At 36.4% G+C, this 22,884-nt stretch overlaps 3 protein-coding genes across 5 annotated transcripts in view; 2 read left to right on the forward strand and 1 right to left on the reverse strand.

The window, feature by feature from the left end:
- LOC111799302 overlaps positions 1 to 3,550 on the forward strand; it is a gene marked incomplete at its 5' end in the record, with an annotated part of 4,061 nt that extends 511 nt beyond the window's left edge. Inside the window, 2 exon segments of the mRNA XM_023682811.1 lie at positions 109 to 2,085; positions 2,825 to 3,550. Of these exon segments, the coding sequence (XP_023538579.1) occupies positions 508 to 2,085; positions 2,825 to 3,208 (1,962 nt within the window). The 3' untranslated portion in view covers positions 3,209 to 3,550.
- Positions 3,551 to 4,384: 834 nt separating this feature from the next.
- LOC111799303 lies at positions 4,385 to 10,385 on the reverse strand. 3 transcript variants are annotated; one of them, XM_023682812.1, is made up of 10 exons: positions 10,258 to 10,385; positions 9,860 to 10,020; positions 9,392 to 9,773; positions 7,730 to 8,094; positions 7,286 to 7,535; positions 6,921 to 7,086; positions 6,592 to 6,694; positions 5,313 to 5,441; positions 4,936 to 5,151; positions 4,567 to 4,845 (listed from the first exon to the last, which is right to left on the reverse strand). In XM_023682812.1, exons 3-10 carry the CDS (start codon positions 9,624 to 9,626, stop codon positions 4,567 to 4,569), a joined length of 1,743 nt encoding a protein of 580 aa, XP_023538580.1. In that variant the 5' UTR covers positions 9,627 to 9,773; positions 9,860 to 10,020; positions 10,258 to 10,385. The 3 variants fall into 3 exon arrangements, with proteins under 3 accessions (XP_023538582.1, XP_023538580.1, XP_023538581.1); XM_023682813.1 differs by having other exon boundaries at positions 9,860 to 10,030; XM_023682814.1 differs by lacking the exon at positions 10,258 to 10,385 and having other exon boundaries at positions 4,385 to 4,845; positions 9,860 to 10,251.
- Positions 10,386 to 17,986: 7,601 nt separating this feature from the next.
- Positions 17,987 to 22,884, forward strand: LOC111798309. Its single transcript, XM_023681370.1, has 4 exons — positions 17,987 to 18,207; positions 18,301 to 18,389; positions 20,626 to 22,357; positions 22,640 to 22,884. Exons 1-4 carry the CDS (start codon positions 18,121 to 18,123, stop codon positions 22,718 to 22,720), a joined length of 1,989 nt encoding a protein of 662 aa, XP_023537138.1. The 5' UTR covers positions 17,987 to 18,120; the 3' UTR covers positions 22,721 to 22,884.

Consider the following 22,884-nt stretch of genomic DNA (forward strand, 5'->3'; position numbering starts at 1 on the left):
TCCTTTTTTTTTTTTTTTTTTTGTGATTTGAAAATGGAATTGAACAAATGAATGGGAGTTGCCTGCTTTTGATTTTGCTGTTTATGATTTTTGTTGTTTGTTTTGCAGATTTGGGGTTTTTGATTGCTTCACTGTGTGGCAGTAGGCGGCAGAGTTTGAGATCAGGGTGTTTTGAGTGATGTCTGTCAGTTCAGTGAGCTGCTAAAATGGTGGCGATTTGAGGATGATGAAGGTATGTGAGTAATCTGGCTTGAGGTTCTCTTTCTGTTGTGTAACTACTGGTAGAGGCGATTCTTGGGGAATCTGTACTTGAAAAAGAGTTTCTGAGAGAATGCCTAATGTTTGTTGGTTCTTTAGTTAAGCCCTAGAAATTGAATGTTCATCTCGAGCTGGGAACTGAAGGAGAAATTCTTGTTCAGCTCGAGATCTGATTTTTAGTTTCTTCCAGAAAATGAATGGGTGGTGATTTAGGAATTTAAGTTAGAGATATACAAGAGGTAAGCATCCATGGAAGATTTTTCGAAATACTCGCATAGTCCAGCGCATCTAGCAGTTGTTCGTCGAGATTATGCCTCTCTCAAGCGCATTGTTGCGTCCCTTCCTCGGCTAGCTAAGGCTGGTGAGGTTAATACTGAAGAGGAATCTCTTGCTGCAGAGCTCCAAGCTGATGCTGTCTCTGCTGCTATTGATTGTCGCGAAGTTCCTGGTCGGGAGACGCCTCTGCACCTTGCTGTACGCCTTCGAGATCAGATTTCAGCTGAGATTTTGATGGGAGCTGGTGCTGATTGGAGCTTACAGAATGAGCATGGTTGGAATGCCCTACAGGAAGCTGTTTGTACGAGAGAGGAAGCAATAGCGATGATAATTGCTAGACATTACCAGCCTCTTGCATGGGCGAAATGGTGTCGCAGGCTTCCTCGTATTATTGCTTCTGCTTCTCGGATTCGGGATTTTTACATGGAGATAACTTTTCATTTTGAGAGTTCGGTTATTCCTTTTATTGGTCGAATCGCCCCATCAGATACTTATCGCATTTGGAAGCGTGGTTCTAATCTTCGAGCCGATATGACCCTTGCTGGTTTTGATGGTTTTCGAATTCAACGTTCTGATCAAACATTTCTCTTTCTAGGTGAGGGTTATAGTTCAGAGGATGGTAATGTTAAGTTATCTCCAGGTTCTTTGATTGTTCTTGCTCATAAAGAGAAGGAAATTACAAATGCCTTAGAGGGAGCTGGTATTCAACCAACAGAAGCTGAAGTTGCCCATGAAGTGGCCTTGATGTCGCAGACAAACATGTATAGGCCAGGCATTGATGTTACTCAAGCGGAGCTTGTTCCCCATTTAAATTGGAGAAGACAGGAGAGAACTGAGATGGTCGGAAATTGGAAGGCGAAAATATACGATATGCTTCATGTGATGGTGAGTGTGAAGTCAAGGAGGGTTCCTGGAGCTATGACAGACGAGGAGCTATTTGCTGGAGATGATGAAGAAAGGCTGGCCAATGGTGGTGAAAACGATGAGTTTGATGATGTATTGACAGCAGAAGAGAAAATGCAATTGGATTCCGCACTTCGAATGGGAAACTCTGAGGGTCCGGGCGAGGACGAGGAACACACAGCCTTCGAAAGCCAAGAAAATGGTTCGGTAGGTTCTTACGAAAACTGCGATCCAAATGGTGCTACTAAGGAGAAGAAGAGTTGGTTTGGTTGGAACAAGAAGAGTAGCAAGGGAAGTAACGACGATCCCGACGATCCAAAGATTTTGAAGAAAGTTTCGAAATCAGCTCCGGAAGGTGCCCATCAAAAACCGTCTTCTGAATTATCGACAGAAGATACGGGGGATGCGAAGAAGGGAAAAGATAAAAGCAGTAAGAAGAAAAAGAAGAAAGGAGTCACCAATGACTCTAAGCATGAAAGTGAGTATAAAAAGGGTTTGAGACCTGTCTTATGGTTGACACCAGATTTTCCTTTAAAAACAGATGAGCTTCTTCCTCTACTTGACATCCTAGCCAACAAGGTAAAAGCTATCAGGAGACTAAGGGAGCTTTTAACAACCAAGTTGCCTCATGGTACATTTCCGGTGAAGGTAAGACTTTTTTTTACCATTTTCGTTTATTACTTAGGTTATCTATTTCTGTGATGTGAACCACTCGATGAGTCGTACGTACACTCCTTCATTGTTTGAAATGAAATGCCCCTATATGTTGCATAGAGGAGTAACTAACTGATTGTCTGTTCTCCGGTCCGTGTTTGGATCTGGATATGGACATCACTCATTGGCAAAGCTCAACTACATTTTGAGGGAGTAGCTACCTAAGCGGAGAAGGGTTTTTCAAATTCAATCCTGTAAAAGAATATTGACATACCCTTTTGGGGGAGAGATTAAAGTTAGCTTTGTCCCTTAACTAAATGGAATAGACCCCAATAATCTCATTAAAGTAGAAGCATCATTTCTTACGCGTTCTTATTAAGGGTCGGCTCGAAATCTCCTGGTTAGCACGTGTTCTTTGATAAGAGTTTGTTACCTCTAATTTTAGTTCCCAGCAGATTGGCAGGACCCTTGCTATCAGTAACCAGGACACTTAATATATTGATAGAATTTGGGAGAATGTTATGCTAAGGTATAAGCTGTACTGTACTATCATCTCTGTGAGGTCATGTGTAATCTTTGATCTCCAAATCTCCATGCATTTAGGATATCTGATAGTATGTTATTATGGTTCAACATGTTTATGGTATGATACTAAGGATATTTTTGTTCTTATCTTAATCCTTATCAACAAATATTATGATAGTGAAGTGATACGTTACGTTTCATTCTGTAGGTTGCTATCCCCATTGTCCCGACGATTAGAGTACTAGTTACTTTCACAAAATTTGAGGAGCTTCATCCAGTTGAAGAATTTGCTACCCCACTCTCAAGTCCAGCACATTTCCAGGATGCTAAGTCCAAGGAGTCAGAGGGAAACTCGTCATGGATTTCATGGATGAGAGGAAGTCGAGGTGGGCAATCGAGCGATAGTGACAGCAATCGGTATAAGGATGAAGTCGACCCGTTTCATATACCGTCCGAGTACACATGGGTTGATGCAAATGAGAAGAAACGCCGTATGAAAGCCAAGAAAGCAAAGAACAAAAAGCACAAGAAACAAGCAACTGCTAAAGGCGGGAATGGAGGAATTCAAACGAGTGAGGACGTGGAAGAGTAATTCTTTTTTATAGGTGATTTCTTGCTGCTGCCATTGCCACTTTGAGATCCTTCTGCAACAGATGGAGGTAAGCTTTTCTCCTATTTGAATTTGACCTTTTTTTCTATTTTGCACATTGAAAGATCATGAGCTTAGAGGATCCATGGGTTATTTGTTTGGTGGGAAAGGCTTTGTTGATTAATCAAGCATCGTATCTGTAGTAATTTTCATCTGGAATACATCTCTGGAGAGACACAGTCTCTTCTTTTGTAGCTTATTTCCATTTAATTTTCAATTAGACCCCAATCTTTGTACCTGATCACCGATTATAAATTTTACGTTTTTGTTGTTGTTGCTGTGTAATACCCACGACTCCTGAAGAGAAGCTCTTCTTGACCTGACCCCTCCTTGACATGAACACATTTTCCACTTATAATGTATAAATCTTATTTTCATTTCACCCAAATGAAGTAATAATTGATTTAAGTGATAATAAGGTTACTTCCCTAGCAGCTTTTTCTTTTAGGTTCAGAAGTTCTGTGTTGTTGTGCTGTTGTCTGACTATTTTTGTTCACATATATTGAGTTGGGCTTTTATCAATTTTGGAGCGGGCTAGCAGATATTGTTCTCTTTGAGCTTCCCCTTTCAGACTTGTGCTAGCGAGTAGGCTAAACAAGGGGTGGACATGGCTGTTGTCGGACTATTTTTGTTCACATGTTATATTGAGTTGGGCTTTTATCAATTTTGGGGCTCGCTAGCAGATATTGTTCTCTTTGAGCTTCCCCTTTCAGGCTTTTCCTCGATTTTTAAAATGTTTTGTGTTAGCGAGTAGGCTAAACAAAGGGGTGGGCACTAGACGGTGTGCCAACGAAGATGATGGGTTCCAAAAGGGGTGGATTGGGGGATCCCACATCGATTAGAGAGAGGAACGAGTGTTAGCGAAGGCTCTAGGCTCCAAATGTGGGTTGACCGTGAGATCCCACATTGGTTGGGGGAGGAAAACGAAACATTCTTTATAAAGGTGTGGAAACCTCTCCGTAGCAGACGTGTTTTAGAAACCTTGAGGAGGAGCTCGAAAGGGAAAACCTAAATAGGACAAAGCCAAAACATACCATCAAAACGGAACCAATCAAACATCCTTTCGGATTTGGTCGGTTGCATCATCAACTCCTTTCCTTCACAGCAAAGACAGCCACCTAACCATAAAAAAGGAACAGACTTTTATTTCTAATCAATCTTTCTGTACACGTACGATATATACCACAAGATCTCATTATTCTATCTCCCTCCCTCTTCCCCCTACAAAAGGAAGACAAAAAGGACAATGGAAAAAAAAGAATCCTATCTACAAATGATCGACTAGAGATATAATTTTCAGTTCACCAAAACCTATCCTTGTTAACACTCAAGTATCCAGCCATTACTTTACCTCCTGTATTTCTCATTCCATCTATAAGAAAGCACCATGTTGAACCCAATGCTCCAATGAAAAAGTCAGCTTCAGTTGCCATCAAGAAGTTCACAAGAGGATAGTTTGTACTGGTTATCCTACCGAGCTGTGCTTCGTAGGTGGCCATCGTAAGGTTTCCTACTTGTCGCTTCACATTTGTATAGTAAAATTTCCAGGACGGATAACTTCTTGTTTTATCGATCACTTCCTGGGATATATTACAGATTGCACATAGTGAGAGAAGAGCTTATAGGTGTTCATGTATAATTAAATGGTTCGTTTTGGGGGTAGAACACACCTGCATTTCGGTCGAAAGCCAAATGCTGTCAAGATTTGGAAATCGTCTTCTAATACGCCCAGCAAGGGCCATGTATTCTTCAAATTCAACAACCTTCATTTCACAGGCTTTATCTCCCATTCTTACATGCATGCTTAACAGTGGCCTAGGTATCCATGGCTTGTGATTCGACCAAACAAATTCTTCGATATCATGTTTCGATACCATTGAATCGTTCTGAAATAGGACACCCAATATTAGAATCACGATCCTGAGGAATATGCAACTACAGACTTGAATTACAACCTTTTTCTATCAGTTCAATACTGCTTTCCATCTTATTATGAAAAAACTATGATAGTGAGCTTAGCTTCCTTATATTCAAAAGCATTTGATACCTTTGGCCATTTTCCATCGAGACTTTTGAGAACCATTTCTGCAGCTTCCTTTCCAAATGCGGCATGGCGGGCGGCATTCATTAAGCCACATGTGTATTCTGTCTGAAATCTCATTAAGTAGCGAACTGCCTGAGGATCAAATTTTCTGTGTCAGAATTCTAATGTATGGTCCTCGTTATTGGACATTTCTGCTGTTTTAAATGTTAGAGATAGGGATGTAGGAATGCTTATAGTAACTTGAAATGTTTGTTAGAAGTTTGTCAGGGCGTGAAAGGTTAGGAACTTGGAATGGTTGGACAGGCAGATTTTGGAAGTTTGTATTGAGAGAAATCTATCCAAATGCTACCAATGCATATGGTTGGGAATGGTCATATTTGTATTTTTAATAAGGGCTTGAATTCAATGGGATTTGATCATCCAATCTCTCAGTTGAGATATTGTATATTAACTATGGAGCTATATTCATGTTGACAAATTTTTAACGTGTTAATAGGGATAGTGTAACGACCAAGCCCACCGCTAGCAGATATTGTCCTCTTTGGGCTTTCCCATTTAGGCTTTCCCTCAAGGTTTTTAAAACGCTAGAGAAAAATTTTCACACCCTTATAAAAAATGTTTCGTTCTCCTCCCTAACCGATGTTGGATCTCACAATCCACCGCCCTTTAGGGCTCAGCGTCCTCATTGGCACTCGTTCCCTTCTCCAATCAATGTGGGACCCCCAATACACTCCCCTTTGAGGTCCAACGTCCTTGTTGGCACACTGCCGCATGTCCACCCCTCTTTGGGGGTCAGCCTCCTCACTGGCACATCGCATGGTGTCTAGCTCTAATACCATTTGTAATGACCAAAGCCCACCACTAGCAGATATTGTCATATTTGAGCTTTCTCTCAAGGTTTTTAAAACGCATCTGCTAGGGAGAGGTTTCCACACCCTTATAAAGAATGTTTCGTTATCCTTCCCAACCAACTTGGGATCTCAGATAATTTTAGGGATAGGTAGTGTGTCAGATATCACAGTATGTTTTCTCATTGCTTTTGCAGCACAAATCCAGTCCTATTTTCTTACTTTCTAGTCTCAAGATTGGCTACTTATCAACTTATAGCCAAGTTTTTTCCTTTCAGCACAACTTTTAAGCAGGCTTTTGTATGTAGCACATGTTCATTATTACATTTAGACACAATCTTTCAGTAAGGCAACAAAAGGGAAGGGATTGTCAGGATAGTGTCAGAAAATAAACTTCCATTTACTTCAGTTATCTAAGGAGCATAAAAGATTACCTGTGCTCTCCACCACCTTCTGTCCATTTTTCGATGATTAGAAAGTAAACTTCCATTTACTTCTGTTGTGGGTTGCATATAACTCCAAGGATTTCCCCATATTCTGCATTAATCATCAATGAATTTACTCATCAACTAATAAAGCAATAGTGTTGAACTGTTGGTATCAATGAAGATACCAAGGTCCCAATTTTCTTGAGATTTTGATAAAAATATCAAGATCAACAAATATTCTTTAAAATTTTTGAAATCATGACACTTATTAAGCTCTTTGATTTATAGATATCAATGTGTTTGATAGTTAGTTTACTCCCTAGGCAATAGCTCACCTAGGAACCCGACCAGTCCATATTTCCTTGGTGCTGTAATTTTCTTTTGCTGTTATGATTCCACTCTTCCATGCTGTGTTGTTTCCCAAAAGTTCAAATGCACGGTCCCGACATTCTTGGGATGTTTCGGGGAAGAAGTAGCAGGACCAACTGGACCGAGATGAGCCTATATATAAACCAAGATTAAGGCTCGAAAAGTGAACATGTTAACCTTTATAATATAGTTCTTCCTAGCTGGGTTTCCTCAAACAAGTGCTTTCCAAGCTTCAAATCCAGAAGAAAAGGAGAAACAGGTAAAAAGATGGGCAAATATTAAATGCAGTTCATGATTATAGCATATTGGTACATAACCTATCACTCAATACCTTGGCATCCATCATGGTCAGCTCGATTATAATAATTCGTAACGAGAACCCTCTTCTCGTTGATTGCTATAGCCAGAAGGCCACACATTCCAGCTATCTGAGCTCCGATACCGAATCCAGGTAACCGCTCCCAATCAGCTACAAGAAACCGAACATTTGGATCTCTACAGTTCAATGGATGCTGATGGATCCATAGATCGCGCTGTACTCTTCTAGTTAAGGGGTAGTTTTCTTCATCTGATCCTGTAACCTGGAAACTATGGTATTGTTAACAATTTGATCATGGTCAATTGAAGTCTCCAATTATTAAGTTTATGGGATTAACAAATATGGTGGCCAGCATGTTTTAACCTACTGCAGAAACTGTAAGAACATAGCAGAAACTTGTAACACATCAGTATTTAGTCATCACAATTCAAAATTCAAGAACTTTTAGAAACATACCCAGGGAGGGTAGGAACCTTTAGAAATTTCTTGGTGCCGAAGGTAGCTCGATTCCTCACTCGTAGCAGTCGGGTGCATGTCTAAGAACCCTTTCCAACTTGTCCAACGAAGGAATCCATCGGTCCGCTCATCGTAGCGCTTATTTGCTTCTACTTTCAACTTGCAATCTTCCAAATGGGGTGCATTTGGTACTGTTGCTTTGTCCAGTCCAAGATACCGTGAAAATGCATTATTTCCCCTGATTGGTTCAGTCAACGAAGAACTCCAAGCTGCATATAGCAAGGACACTTTATCCTCATCCTTATGTACCTCAATTTTCCGAAAATCCTTCGGTCTCTCGACCTCCTCTACTTTCAAGTTACAGTCTGACAAATCATTCACATTGTTTTCGGGTCAGAAATGAGACGATATTTTCAAATTGATCAATGATGAACAACAAACTATTCACTACTTGGAAGCAATTTGAAATTAATGAAAAGCTTCTACTTCATTTCTTTCTACAAAGATTAGCTACTATGTTCCTTAAAGATCACTTCTAATTGACATTGCTTAAATGATAACATAACCTTCTAATATTTTGAATTAACAATGAACTATGATTATATTCATGGCCAACTAAACAAATTTAAAACCAAAAAAGACAGTAGCTTCTCCCAGAAGATAAGAGTATTTTAGAACTCCTTAGAATTGTGCTATTAAAGTCAAAATGCATTGGGGTAAAGTAGAAGTTGTTCTAACTTTATCTTATCCAATACCTTTTAATAATTCCTTCCCTTACAGCTTTATACCAATGAATTTTTCCACAATCCAAACAAAAGTTTCAAACCAGCTTTCAGAATAAACAATTGTTTCTTTTCATTTTGGCTAACTCTAAGTTATGCTACAACATTAAGTATTAGGTACTAAATTCATCTTTTATCTATCTTTCTTTCTTCATTCACACCTGTTAGACCAGTTTGTGCACGCCTCGATTAATTTTATGAGTCTGATATTTAATATCTTTGCAACGGTCTAACCTTACCGCTAGCAGATATTGTCCTCTTTGAGTGTTCCCTTTCGGGTTTCCCCTCAAGGTTTTTAAAACGCGTCTGCTAGAGAGAGGTTTCCACACTCTTATAAAGAATGTTTCATTCTCCTCCCCAACCGATGTGGGATCTCACAATCCATCCCTTCGGGCCCCAGCATTCTCGCTGACACTCGTTTCCTTCTCCAATCGATGCGGAACCCTCCAATCCACCCCCTTCGGGGCCTAGCGACGTTGTTAGGGCGCTGCCTCGTGTCCACCCCCTTCGAGGCTCAGCCTCATCGCTGGCACATCGCCCGGTGTCTGGCTTTGATACCATTTGTAACTGCCCAAGCCCACCACTAGCAAATATCGTCCTCTTTGAACTTTCCTTTCGGGCTTCCCCTCAAGGTTGGAGAGGTTTCCACATCCTTATAAAGAATGCTTCGTTCTCCTCCCCAACCAACGTAGGATCTCACAATCTTAACCTCAAAACATATGAATTTACAACTTCTTTGTCCATCAAGCCAACCTCAATGTGCTTATCTTTTAGCAAACTCTCTAAACATCTTAGAATTCAATCCAAATTGCATACACTATTATACCAAACAGCAAGAATTCAGCTAAATAGTAAGAAGAAGATGATGGAGAAGACTTACTTATAGCTTCAGAAGTGGAGTTCCATAACGAAGCAGGCAGTGAATTAGACGAGAAAGAACTCCAACCAAATCCTAAAGGAGCACCAAATGAAGCAAAAGCACCAAGAAACAGAGAGGCAATACAAACTCCACAGAGAAATCCCACAACACAAATTTGACAAGGAAATGAACTCCCTAGTTGCAAAGCCTTTTGTGAAACAACTCTTTCCAGAGACTTCTGATTCTGTGCTTCCATTTTAACCCAAAACCTTTTTCCTTCTAAAATTTCAACCCAAACACAACCACCCTATTAACTCCTATCACATGATACACATACTCTACTTCTACTCCATCTGTTTTTCACTTTAGAACTCTTAAAAATCAGTAGCTCACCTTCATATACCTAAAATCAAAGGAGAAATCCATGAAAAACTTCACCAAAAAAGCCATTACAAACAAAACAAATAGAGAAATGAAGCAAATAATAACCTGAAACGTTTGGCAATGAAGAAAAATAGTTAAGAACACCAGAAGATCGGATATAAAACAGCCTAAAACAGCCTAAAACCCCAAAAACTAACGATCGACCACGAAGAACGAAGAACAAACTTGGAATTCGAATCTAGCGTTCAGCCTTTTCTTCTGTTGAACTGCAAAAAACTGAAGAGATTAAGAACGATAAGATAAGAGAATCTCCAAAAGCCGATCATCACAGACTCCAACAAAACAGAGGTGGATTAGTTTGTTTGGTCCATTCAAAAGCCCTTTATCGATTCACAGAAGGGAAGAAACAAAACAAAAACAAAAAGATGAACAAAAAGCAAAAGAAATACAGATTAACGCAATAAATTGAGCAAAGAATCAACAAGTGGGGTTCGAAACAATACCCAGATGAAGAAATGTAATGCAATCAATGAAGCAGAGAGAGATAGAGAGAGATAGAGAGAGAAATGGAAATGTGGCGTCCGTAGCGGGAACAAATGGACAGATAAGTCCCTCTCGGCTGAGTTCTGAGCTACTCTGCTCCCCATTTCGGCTGTGCTTTAAATAATTTCTTGAGTTTATCCTTCAAATATTTCATATTCTCCTCCAATTTTTTTTTTTTTTCTAAAATGTTTTTGTCCATATATTTTGAACTTAAAAAGTGTTTAAATGATTCGAGAATTCAACCACTACCGGACTCAAACCATAGAGATTAAGTTAAGTTAGGTTAGATTTTTTTCAGTTTGGGTTGGGTTGAATTTTTGGGAGCTGAATAACTCGAGTTAGTTCGCAATCTTTTTATTGGTCGAGTTAGACCGACCAGAAAATATGGTTACAATTTAATCCTAACTTACTCTATTTTTATGAAAATTAAAAAGACTGACTTGTAAATATTTAATATTTAAATTTTATAGGATTTTAGTTATTAACTTTTAACACGTGTAGTGATAAATAGAGTTTTTATAATAATTATAAAAAGAAACCCCGACACCTCAACTCGGATTGGGTTGGGTTGAGTAGTGAACTTTATTCGAGTTGCTCGAGTCATCAACTTGAAATTTTGGGTTGGTTCGAAATATTTTTCCAACTCAACCCGTGTGCACGCCTAGATTCAAATTGGTTCATATTGTTAGTTTGAAGTTAATTTCTTTTGTAAAAACTTTCACGTCACAATTATGGAAATATGTTTTTAAAAAATTTATAAAGCGGAGGGTAATAGACAGAGAATTGTTCATATGACCCGATAACCCGACCAACCCAAATTACGTACCCGAACCCAAATCATAAAGATTGAGTTGGTGAGTTAGATGTTTAAACCAGTAATAACTATATACAAAAAAGTATATATTGAAAGATATTGTCGAGTAGGTTCGGGTTGGCTATTGAAAATACCTATTATCTATTATCGAAGATATAATGTGAATAAGTGAAGCTAGGTTCGGATCCGCCGTTAAACCCTATATTATTATTGTTAAAGTGCTACATATTTGATCAATAATTAATAAAAATAGCATCCAATTTTGATCATAGATTCATTTGGTTTATATTGGAAGTTTGTTGAAGCTAAATTTAGTAACAAACAAAAGGTTTGCATAATATATTGGAATGTAGAGTTAAATTTAAATTATGTGTATTAGATTTTAATATTTTGTTTAGGTCTAATTTTTTTACTAAATTTTTGTATGCAAGTTCGGCGTGGTGTTAAGAATTTGACACGGTCGCTGATGTGGCAACCTGTTACGTACCCGAACATCGACACTAATGTGGGAACCTGTAATGTAGTGACCCATGTTGAGGATTTTTTATTAGAATTAGAATCGACACTTGAATTCAACACGGATGCTGATGTGGTAACGTGTTACCTATAAAAGGACAATATTTGCTAGCGATGGATATAGGCCGTTACAAATAGTATCAAAGTCAAACACCGGACGATGTGTTAGCCTTCTTGTTGTTCCCCGAAGGGGATAGACACGTGGCGGTGTGCCAATAAGGATGTTGAGCCCCGAAAGGGGGTGGATTTGGTGGCGGTTCCACATCGATTGGAGGAAGGAAATATGCCAGCGAAGACACTGGGCCCCGAAGGGGATGGATTGTGATGTCCCACATTGGTTGGGGAGGAGAACAAAACATCATTTATAAGGGTGTGGAAACCTTCCCCTAACAGACGTGTTTTAAAGCCTTGAGGGGAAGCCCGAAAGGGAAAGTCCAAAGAGGACAATATGTGCTAGCGGTGGATCTAGGCCGTTACACTAATGTGGAACTTATAATGTAACGACCCATGTCGAGGATTTTGATCAAAATTCAGAATTTGGATTCGACACTTGGTAGCCCAGGAATTCTTCTCCAATATCCCTTCCGATATGGTTAGGTTGCTTAATCTTTGCTTCTTAAAGTAAAACTATCCCTACAGACCAATGCAAGTCCTTCCCGCATGTTTTGCAGGCCCACGTGCAGAAGAATCTGATCCACCTTGCTGGTATATGTAATGACTTTCAACTCTTTTAAGCTTTTTTCAGAATTTGATACCGACACAGATGTAGTAACCTATGACATGCAAGAGAAGAGTACCAGATCGAAACCGATATGGTATTGTACCCTACACTCTTACTTGAGTCGATCACGAGTACATAAATTTAACGTATAAATTTTAAATTTTAGAGAAAAAAGTGAACCAAATAAACATTCAAAATATCAAATAAAATTCAAATAGAATTTCCACTTCTCCTTTTTCTTTTTCTTTTTCTTTTTTTTTTTTCGTTTTCTTTTTAAATCTCAAGAGAAAAGAACACACTATATATGTTACCTTTATTATTTTAAATCTTATTTTATTTATTTTTTTTAACTTCTAAACTAATTTAATTTTGGTCCATTATTTCAAAATATCTATTTCAATATTTAAAAAATTGCTATAAAAATCTAAAAAATAATTAAAAAAATAAATATTTTTAAAAGTAATAGACCAAATTAATTAAATTTTGGTGAATATAGTTTTATAACAGAGTATATTTAAATTTCAAAAATGTTATTCAAATAATTATTTAGTAACGTAACATTTTTATTGTAGGTGAAATTATTGACGGGATCCTAAACCTGCCAAGAGTAAATGTCCCGAGAAGCAACAAAAGGTCGACCAGCATCAGCGCGTGAGCTATAGTTGAGACCCTTAAACCTAACCCTTAGGGGTTGGTCATGGTTCAACATGGGTGACCCCTATTGGTCAATCAAGTGCTCTCGTGGTCAATTAGACCTCACTAGAGTCGATTAAGGGTAATGTGACTAATCTCACGGGAGTCAGTAGATGGTTGAGAAGAATAAGTGAGTCTCAGTCATAATCCGTTAAGATCCTAAGAAACAATTTGACGGAGTAATGGTCTAATTTTAAAAAGGTTTCTTGTAAATCATATTCCACGAGAATCACAATAATATTGCAACACTCGAAGTTTCTAAACTACACGACACATTTAAAATACTTGTATATTGTTCTATACAATCATTTGTGAACGTATATCTGACTTATCGAGTTTTTATAATATACATCTTCAGTCGATCTAACCGTCCGATTGTAACGATTAAGAGATCAAACGATCTACTTTTAGAATAAAAATTAGTAAAAAATAAAAAAGAAAATTTATTTTTTAATATATACTTTATTAAATAATATAGCTTGATTCCATTTGACCCTTTTGAATTAATTATCTTATTTGTATTATTAACATTGGAAACCTCAATTAATTAATGAATTTAAATCCAACATGTTTTTTTTTTTAATAATATACAAATAAAGGAATAAATTAATATATATTCATTTTTTATTATTCCAATTTTATCCTTATCGATAGTGTATATAACAGTCTTCATATTTTATATATCAGTCCACTTATATTCCAAATTAATATTTGAACACGTGCTCCGACACTTATTATAATTTAAATCTTTATTCATTTGTTTCGAAATATTATTTTGCTACAACAGTGACATTGTAACGACCCACATCCACGGCTTTTCTTTTCGACTTCTGCTAGGGAAAGATTTCCAACCCGTGATTTGTTCACCTCCACAACCAATGTGGGATATCACAATCCACCCCCCCCGGGCCCAGCGTCCTCGCTGTCACCCATTCCTTTCTCCAATAGATGTGGGACCACCACCAAATCCACCCCCTTTGGGGCCAGCGTCCTTACTGACACACCGCCTCGTGTCTACCCCCTTCGGGGAAGAGTGAGAAGGCTGACACATCGTCCGGTGACTGGCTCTGATATCATTTGTAACTACCCAGATCCATCGCTAGAAGATATTGTCCTCTTTGGGCTTTCCCTTTCGGTTTCCTCTCAAGGCTTTAAAACGCGTCTGTTATAAAGGGTGATTTGTTCTCCTCCCCAACCAATGTGGGATATCACATAATCATTTTAGATGTCGATGATAACGTACAATGTTACCTTCGATTGTTAAACGTCAAATGGGGAAAGACCCTGAAAACTAAGGATATCTACACGGTTAGTGAATCGCTCATATGAGGCTAAAAACATATCTAAACTGAACTAAACATGTTTAACGCGTCTCGAGAGTCGAGACGTTTCCAAGTCCAATTCCCACTTGTTTTTTAAATATATTTTTAGTATAGCTTTCATCGGGAGCGTTTTTTCTGAAATATTCTTTATCTCGTTTCAATTTTAAGTATCTAATTAAATTTGTTCTTGAAAACACTACTTAGAAATTTGTATTTATAATGAATATTAAACACTAGGAGTGTTCGTAGGTCGGATTGAGGTATTTTTTAGACACAACTCGACTAAACTCATTCTTAAATTTTTTGAGTTGGGTTGAATTCGTTTGAATGGTTCAAGTTATTAATTCAACATCGAACATCTATTATTTTATTTTTAAATATTTAATTAACATTTGCCATTTAATTTCAATATATATTTTTAAAATTTACCTTTAAAATGGTTTAAAAATTATTTTTAAGAGCGACTGAATAATAATAATAATAATAATAAAATTATTAAATTATTTAGGTAGCCTATTAATTAAGTAAACAAATTTAAAATTTATTTATAAGACAATAGAAAATTAAATATATTATATTCAAATATTATTGTTATCATAATTAAGCAAGTTGTGTTTAAATTAATTTATTAATTATTATTGTAACCAAATTAATGAACAACTCCCAATAAATTGTCTTATTATTTATTTTTACTTTATTTATTAATATGGTTTTCACTGTCTTATTAGCACTGGAAATTTGAGCCAACTATTTTTTATATTTCTATATATTAAAAAAAATTAAATTACAAATTTAGTATGATTTCTCGATTTTAAATATTTAATTGTACTTTTAATATTTTAATTTGACCATGCTTTTGACGTATCATCAGACCTACGAATCTTTACGAGATCAAACAGTAGGTCAAATAACAAAAATTTAGATTCAAATGACTCTTCAAGACAGAATTCAAAAGCCGAACAAAGTAACATACTTTACTAAAACAAATAAAAATGTTATTACATGCGAAAGTTTGATTATAATGCATCGTTTCGTGGACTCTACAACTGTGCCGTCACCCGTCCAATAACCCCTTGCCTTTGTCGGGAAAATATTGAGTATTTAAAATTACAATAAGTTACTCCAGTGTCGGGATCCATAGATGTATACACATACAATAATTGGCATTGGGCTCTACTTTCATTCTCAAATATAAGTAGCTTGGTAGTACTTCTCTATGTTGGATGATGGAAGTCCCACATCGACTAATTTAAGGAATGATCATGGGTTTATAAGTGAGGAATACTAACTTCATTGGAGAGTGAGGCCTTTTGGGGAAGCCCAAAGCAAAGCCATGAGAGCTTATACTCAGAGTGGACAATATCATACCATTGTGGAGAGTCGTGTTCGTCTAACATGGTATTAGAGTCATGCCCTAAAACTTAGTCGTGCCAATAGATTGGTAAATCCTCAAATATCGAACAAAGAACTCCTAAAGAAAAGGAGCCAAGCCCCTCCTCGAAGGCAGTAAAAAATGACTAAGACTCGATTAAGGGGAGGCGCACTTGTTGGATGATGGAAGTCCCACATCGACTAATTTAGGGAATGATGACTAAGACTCGATTAAGGGGAGGCGCACTTGTTGGATGCCCCTCCTCGAAGGCAGAAAAAAATGACTAAGACTCGATTAAGGTGATGACTAAGACTCGATTAAGGGGAGGCGCACTTGTTGGATGATGGAAATCCCACATCTATGGAGGAATATAACTCCAAAACCATGAGAGCTTATACTCAAAGTGGACAATATCATACCATTGTACCATTGTGGAGAGTCGTGTTCGTCTAACACTCTACATATAGCCTTAATGCACGTAGACATAGACCACTTATAATCAATCAATATTTAATTTTTTTTAACAAAAAGTTTTCTTTTTATTTTTTATTTCATAACAAATTTTTGGTCTTTTAATTTTAATTATGACATATCGTAAACAATCTCATAGCATTATATTTTATTTTCCATCAAAAGTATTTCTTATTTTATTTATTATTATTATTATTATTTTGTAAATTTTGGATATAATTTANAAAAAAAATACTATTAAACTTTCTTTAAAATATATTTAAAATATATCTTTACTACACAAATCATTAATATTTTATTTAAAAAATACTTTTAAAATATTATTAAATTTTAATTTTTTTTTTAAAAGCTTCAACTACACTTTTAAATTTCTTTTAAAAAATTAAAAAAAATATATTTTTAGGATTAGTATCCAGTTTAGTAACATTAAAATTTTTAGAGATGATTTATGAGGCGTCGATAGATGGTTTTTGCCCAGATACTGATGGTAATAATTTTTTAAACATTTTTTTTTATAAAGGCAAAGGATGTTAATATAAAATTTAAAATTTCATGAGTATTTTTTAAATATAATATTAAAGGTAAGTGTATGTTTGAATTTTTTTTAAACATTTTTTATGATGGAAATTTTTATAGGCTAGGAATAAGCCTAGTTTCTCTGGGCCCAAAAGCCCAACTAGTTTCTCTGGGCCCAAAAGCCCAACTAGTTTCTCTGGGCCCAAAAGCCCAAATATGGTTCAAGAAAGGAACAAAATCTCAGGCCCATCACAAAGTCAATTCCAGTTTTGTTAATAATATACATTTATGGGGTTTAGGGTTTAGGGTTTGTTTAAAAAATAATAATAATAATAATAAATGTTAATGTTAGATAAAACTTTAAAAAATATCTTTGAATTTTTCATTTATCTTTTAAAAATATTTCAAATTTTAAAAAATTTTAAAATACCTTTGCGGGTATTACTATGTTAAAAAAATATCCATCAAATTTTTTAATTTTCTTTTTAAATTTAAGGATATTATTGAAACTTTTGAAAGTATTTTTATTAATTTAGTGCTTATTATATAAAAATTGTTTAATATATATAGCTGAGTGAACTGCGTGACGTCCCAATATATTTTGAATGGATGGATGTTCGTGACGTCCCAATTTTATGAATGACACGTGGGCCCGTTCTCGATGACATGACTAAGTGAACTACGATGGCCGACGACATCTCGTGACTTTAGATGGTGTAAAGACAGGTGGGTCATGTCGATTGGGAACCAAGATGACAAGATGAAATGTGACGTTGTATTGAGAGATCTTACCCATGAATAGAGGTAAGGTCGAGCCAAATAACTTAACCTAGTATAGAAGCAAGTCAGTTGTGTGGTAGACGATTGAACATACACGCGGAGGCGGCGTGTGTGGCCAAACAAGTTTGCATTCCACACAAGTGATTTTCGGTTGACAAAGAAAAACCACGTCTAAGGTCCGATGAAAAATATATATGGAGCTTGGGTTTTACTTAAAGCTTATCGTGAGCGTGTCATGATTACGACGTAAACACCTAAAAACTTTGGAATTAAAAAAAAAAAAAATAAAAATAAATAAATAATTATGATAGCTTTATATGGCAAAAAAAGAAAAATATTTTATTAATTGGTTTCAGCTTCCACGTAGGCAGCGCTCCTTTGGAAAGTACTTGGTCAGTGAATGAAGCCAAAAAAGCCTCCCCGAAAAGCACTTTTCCAACACTCCCAACGGTCATATTTCTCCACAGAGATTCACCAAAATCATCAATGGCCGTTTGTTTCCTGTTCTTTTAAACCCAAACCTCACTCCCATTTAATCGAAGCCCTCTCTCTCTCTTTCTTCTTCCTCTTCCACTTTTTTCTCTTTGATTCTCCACTTTCCGCCGCCCTCCATCAATCATGGGCTGCTTTCTAGCTTGTTTTGGCGATTGCAAGCGCCGAAAACAACCCAGAAAGTCCTCCGTTGAGATTCCCTCTTCAAATCATGTAAATCCTTTTGATCTCATCGTGTTTTCTGATTTTTTGTTCTTGCTCTTGAATGATCGGTGGATTTTGTCTTCGGTTGTTTTGTTTTTGTAGGTTTTTAAAGCTTCTGGTGGTGTTTTTGCGTTGGAGAAAACGAAGGAAGTGGTTGAAGTGCCGCCGATTGACCTAATTAAGGATTCTCTGTAAGTCCTTTGGAGTTTTTTTAGGGTTTATTGAATTTTGATTGTTCTCTGTTTAGTTTCGTTATCGAATCTCTATTTGTTCTTCGAGTTTAGTTTCACCGAGGATTTTCAGTTTGATCATCTGTGATAATTTGAGTGTTTTACTTGTTCTTCAAGTTTAGTTTCTGGATTTTCAGATTCATCATGCGCGAGAACTTGAGTGTTCATCTTGTTCTTTGAGTTTCGTTTGGAATCAAGAAAATTTTAGAAATGGTTTAAAGTTCATCTTGTTTGAATGTGATCAAACTGAATTAGTAACGTTAAATTAGTAATTTAGCTCAAAATTCAATGAAATCGGGCATAATCCAATCTTTTTGGCTAGGATTTTTTTGTTTTTCAAAACGTAAGGACATGATTTAAATCATTCTCTTTAACATGCAAACAACTAAAGAGTTTGAAATCACTCAAAATCCTGAGCTTACACAGGATTAAGAACTGAGTATTCTTCTTGTTCTTTGAGTTGCGCTTGGAATCAAGAAAATTTTAGAAATGATTTAAAATTCATCTTGTTTGAATGTGATCAAACTGAATTAGTAACGTTAAATTAGTAATTTAGCTCAAAATTCAATGAAATCGGGCATAATCCAATCTTTTTGGCTAGGATTTTTTTGTTTTTCAAAACGTAAGGACATGATTTAAATCATTCTCTTTAACATGCAAACAACTAAAGAGTTTGAAATCACTCAAAATCCTGAGCTTACACAGGATTAAGAACTGAGTATTCTTCTTGTTCTTTGAGTTGCGCTTGGAATCAAGAAAATTTTAGAAATGATTTAAAATTCATCTTGTTTGAATGTGATCAAACTGAATTAGTAACGTTAAATTAGTAATTTAGCTCAAAAATCAATGAAATCGGGCATAATCCAATCTTTTTGGCTAGGATTTTTTTTGTTTTTTAAACGTAAGGACATGATTTAAATCATTCTCTTTAACATGCAAACAACTAAAGAGTTTGAAATCACTCAAAATCCTGAGCTTACACAGGATTAAGAACTGAGTGTTCTTCTTGTTCTTTGAGTTTCGGTTGTAATCAAGAAAATTTTAGAAATGATTTAAAGTTCTTGTTTGAATGTGATCAAACTGAATTAGTAACGTTAAATTAGTAATTTAGCTCAAAAATCAATGAAATCGGGCATAATCCAATCTTTTTGGCTAGGATTTTTTTTGTTTTTTAAACGTAAGGACATGATTTAAATCATTCTCTTTAACATGCAAACAACTAAAGAGTTTGAAATCACTCAAAATCCTGAGCTTACACAGGATTAAGAACTGAGTATTCTTCTTGTTCTTTGAGTTGCGCTTGGAATCAAGAAAATTTTAGAAATGATTTAAAATTCATCTTGTTTGAATGTGATCAAACTGAATTAGTAACGTTAAATTAGTAATTTAGCTCAAAATTCAATGAAATCGGGCATAATCCAATCTTTTTGGCTAGGATTTTTTTGTTTTTCAAAACGTAAGAACATGATTTAAATCATTCTCTTTAACATGCAAACAACTAAAGAGTTTGAAATCACTCAAAATCCTGAGCTTACACAGGATTAAGAACTGAGTGTTCTTCTTGTTCTTTGAGTTTCGGTTGTAATCAAGAAAATTTTAGAAATGATTTAAAGTTCTTGTTTGAATGTGATCAAACTGAATTAGTAACGTTAAATTAGTAATTTAGCTCAAAATTCAATGAAATCGGGCATAATCCAATCTTTTTGGCTAGGATTTTTTTGTTTTTCAAAACGTAAGAACATGATTTAAATCATTCTCTTTAACATGCAAACAACTAAAGAGTTTGAAATCACTCAAAATCCTGAGCTTACACAGGATTAAGAACTGAGTGTTCTTCTTGTTCTTTGAGTTTCGGTTGTAATCAAGAAAATTTTAGAAATGATTTAAAGTTCTTGTTTGAATGTGATCAAACTGAATTAGTAACGTTAAATTAGTAATTTAGCTCAAAATTCAACGAAATCGGGCATAATCCAATCTTTTTGGCTAGGAATTTCTTTTTTTAACGTAAGAACATGATTTAGATCATTCTCTTTAACATGCAAACATCTAAAAGAGCTTGAAATCACTCAAAATCCTGAGAAACCACACAGGATGAAGAACTGAGTGTTCTTCTTGTTCTTCGAGCTCAGTTTTTGGGGTGTGGTTCTAGCTGTTTACTGGAAGTTTCTGGTTAATTTTACTGTTCTTTACTGCACAGAGAGAAATTTGAAGAACAGATAGAGTTGTGTCATACAACTGAAAAAGCTTCTGAACCAATTGTTGAGGATAATAAAGTGGTTCCCTGTAAGGAAAATGAAAGCAAATTGGATGAGATTAAAGAAGAGGAGAAGAGTGGAAAAGAAGAAGATGAATCTTTGGGAAGCTCTAATTTATCACAAGCGTTTACTTTACCTTTGAATCATAGGTATGAAAATTGCTCAAACAGTGATGAAGATCATGAATATGCAGAAGAAATGGATCATTTAGATGAAGAAGAAAGAAAAGATGATATCAATGCTGATGATGGGCGTGGAGAAAGTAAGTTATTGATGGAGCAGGAATCTTCAGAGTCTCTCTTTTCTTTGTCATTTGATTCAAGGAAACAGGTTTGTGGAGTTGAAGATGCAGAAAATGAGGTTAATAGTCTTGATCTAAGCCATCAACTGGAAAACACTTCATTGGAGAAGAAACCGGGATGTTGGAACAAGAATGTTGTCGGTTCTGTTCTTAAGCCTATTGAGAATGTAACTTGTTTGAGCTATCAACCCGAAAACGCTTCATCGGAGAAGAAAACGGGATGTTGGAACGAGAATGTTGTTGGTTCTGTTCTTAATCCAATTGAGAATGATACTCGTTGTTTGAGCCATCAACCTGAAAACGCTTCATTGGACAAGAAAACGGGACGTCTGAACGAGAATGTTGTCGGTTCTGTTCTTAGCCCAATTGAGAATGTTACTCATTGTTTGAGCCATCAACCCGACAACGCTTCATTGGAGAAGAAAAAGGGATGTTGGAACGAGAATGTTGTCGGTTCTGTTCTTAGACCAATTGAGAATGTTACTCATTGTTTGAGCCATCAACTCGAAAATGCTTCATCGGATAAGAAAACGGGACATTGGAATGAGAATGTTGTCGGTTCTGTTCTTAACCCAATTGAGAATGTTACTCATTGTTTGAGCCATCAACCCGACAACACTTCATCAAACAAGAAAATGGGATGTCGGAACGAGAATGTTGTCGAGAATGCTACTCGTTGTTTGAGTCAACAACCCGTAAACGCTTCATCGGACAAGAAAACAGATGTTGGTTCTGTTCTTAACCAAATTGAGAATGTTATTACACATTGTATGAGTGCTGCAAAAGTGGAAACACTGCCATCAGTTAATCCTTCAGAAAAGGAGAATATCAGTTTAGATAAAGGCTGTGATGTGCTGCCCATCAGTCCAGAGCCTACTTTTCGGTCAATGCGAAAGTCGAAAGAAAATCGTAGCAATTTAAAGCACGTCGAGGATGAGATTGCAGTCGACACCAGCCTTTCGAACTGGTTGGTTGAATCTGAAACCACACCAAAATCCAATAGTACTAGCTCCTCCATTGGAAACTCACCTATGTGGACAAGAAATTCAGCTAAAAGTAATGAAGATAGGCCAATTTTAGGAGCATTGACATTAGAAGAAATTAGACAGTTCTCTGCATTCTCAACTCCGAGGCGATCGAGGAGTCGGAGTCCCGAGGAAGCGCCCATCATAGGCACTGTTGGAACTTACTGGAGTCCTACAAAACAGGATGCCGAGCTTAGACAGTTCTCGGCATTCTCAACTCCGAGGCGATTGAGGAGTCGGAGTCCCGAGGAGACGCCTATCATAGGCACGGTTGGGAGTTACTGGAGTCATACAGGACAAGATGCAGATTCCAATCCTTCGTGCAAGGGACCGAGGAAAAGCAGAGAGGTATATCTTTTATATCTTCAAGTTGTGATATTAACTCATTCGTCTCGTTAATCTGAACATAACTCAACTGAAACATAAACTCGATTTGTGATGTCACAAATCTCATATTGGTTGGGAAAGAGAACAAAACACCCTTTACAAGGGTGTGAAAACCTTCTCCTAGCATACGCGTTTTAAAGCTTCGAGGGGAAGCCCGAAAGGGAAAGCCCAAAGAGGACAACGTTTGCTAGCGGTGGTTATGAGTCGTTACATGATTAAAAGTTCATTTGTTCGTGGTTTCAGGACGAGAGAGTCAATTGGAATTCTACTCCATTTTTGGAACGATTGGACATGGCTTTGGCATCAAATTCTGCTGAAGTTTAGTACGTTTTCTGATTAGAACATTGTGTATGTATGGCTTTGATTTAATTGTCTTATCTCATATTAATTTTGTAGAGAAAGTGAGAGGCAGTTTTTGGATGCAAAAATAAATTAGAAAAGTAAGTAAATAATTATTAGTTTTTTAATAATTTTTTTTTCTCCTCCTA

The sequence above is a fragment of the Cucurbita pepo genome, chromosome LG07 (assembly GCF_002806865.2).
Source record: "Cucurbita pepo subsp. pepo cultivar mu-cu-16 chromosome LG07, ASM280686v2, whole genome shotgun sequence".
NCBI classification, from domain to species: Eukaryota; Viridiplantae; Streptophyta; class Magnoliopsida; order Cucurbitales; family Cucurbitaceae; genus Cucurbita; species Cucurbita pepo.

Bases quoted from the DNA above. Each gene is read 5' to 3' on its own strand.
- LOC111799303 (XM_023682814.1), bottom strand. From the start codon at position 9,626: ATGGAAGCACAGAATCAGAAGTCTCTGGAAAGAGTTGTTTCACAAAAG. The intron at 8,095-9,391 runs GTAAGTCTTCTC...ATGATTTGTCAG, and splicing joins CTCCACTTCTGAAGCTATAA to ACTGTAACTTGAAAGTAGAG. The intron at 5,152-5,312 runs GTATCAAATGCT...GTCCTATTTCAG, and splicing joins TCGATGGAAAATGGCCAAAG to AACGATTCAATGGTATCGAA.
- LOC111798309 (XM_023681370.1), top strand. From the start codon at position 18,121: ATGGGCTGCTTTCTAGCTTGTTTTGGCGATTGCAAGCGCCGAAAACAA. The intron at 18,390-20,625 runs GTAAGTCCTTTG...TTTACTGCACAG, and splicing joins GACCTAATTAAGGATTCTCT to AGAGAAATTTGAAGAACAGA. The intron at 22,358-22,639 runs GTATATCTTTTA...TCGTGGTTTCAG, and splicing joins GACCGAGGAAAAGCAGAGAG to GACGAGAGAGTCAATTGGAA.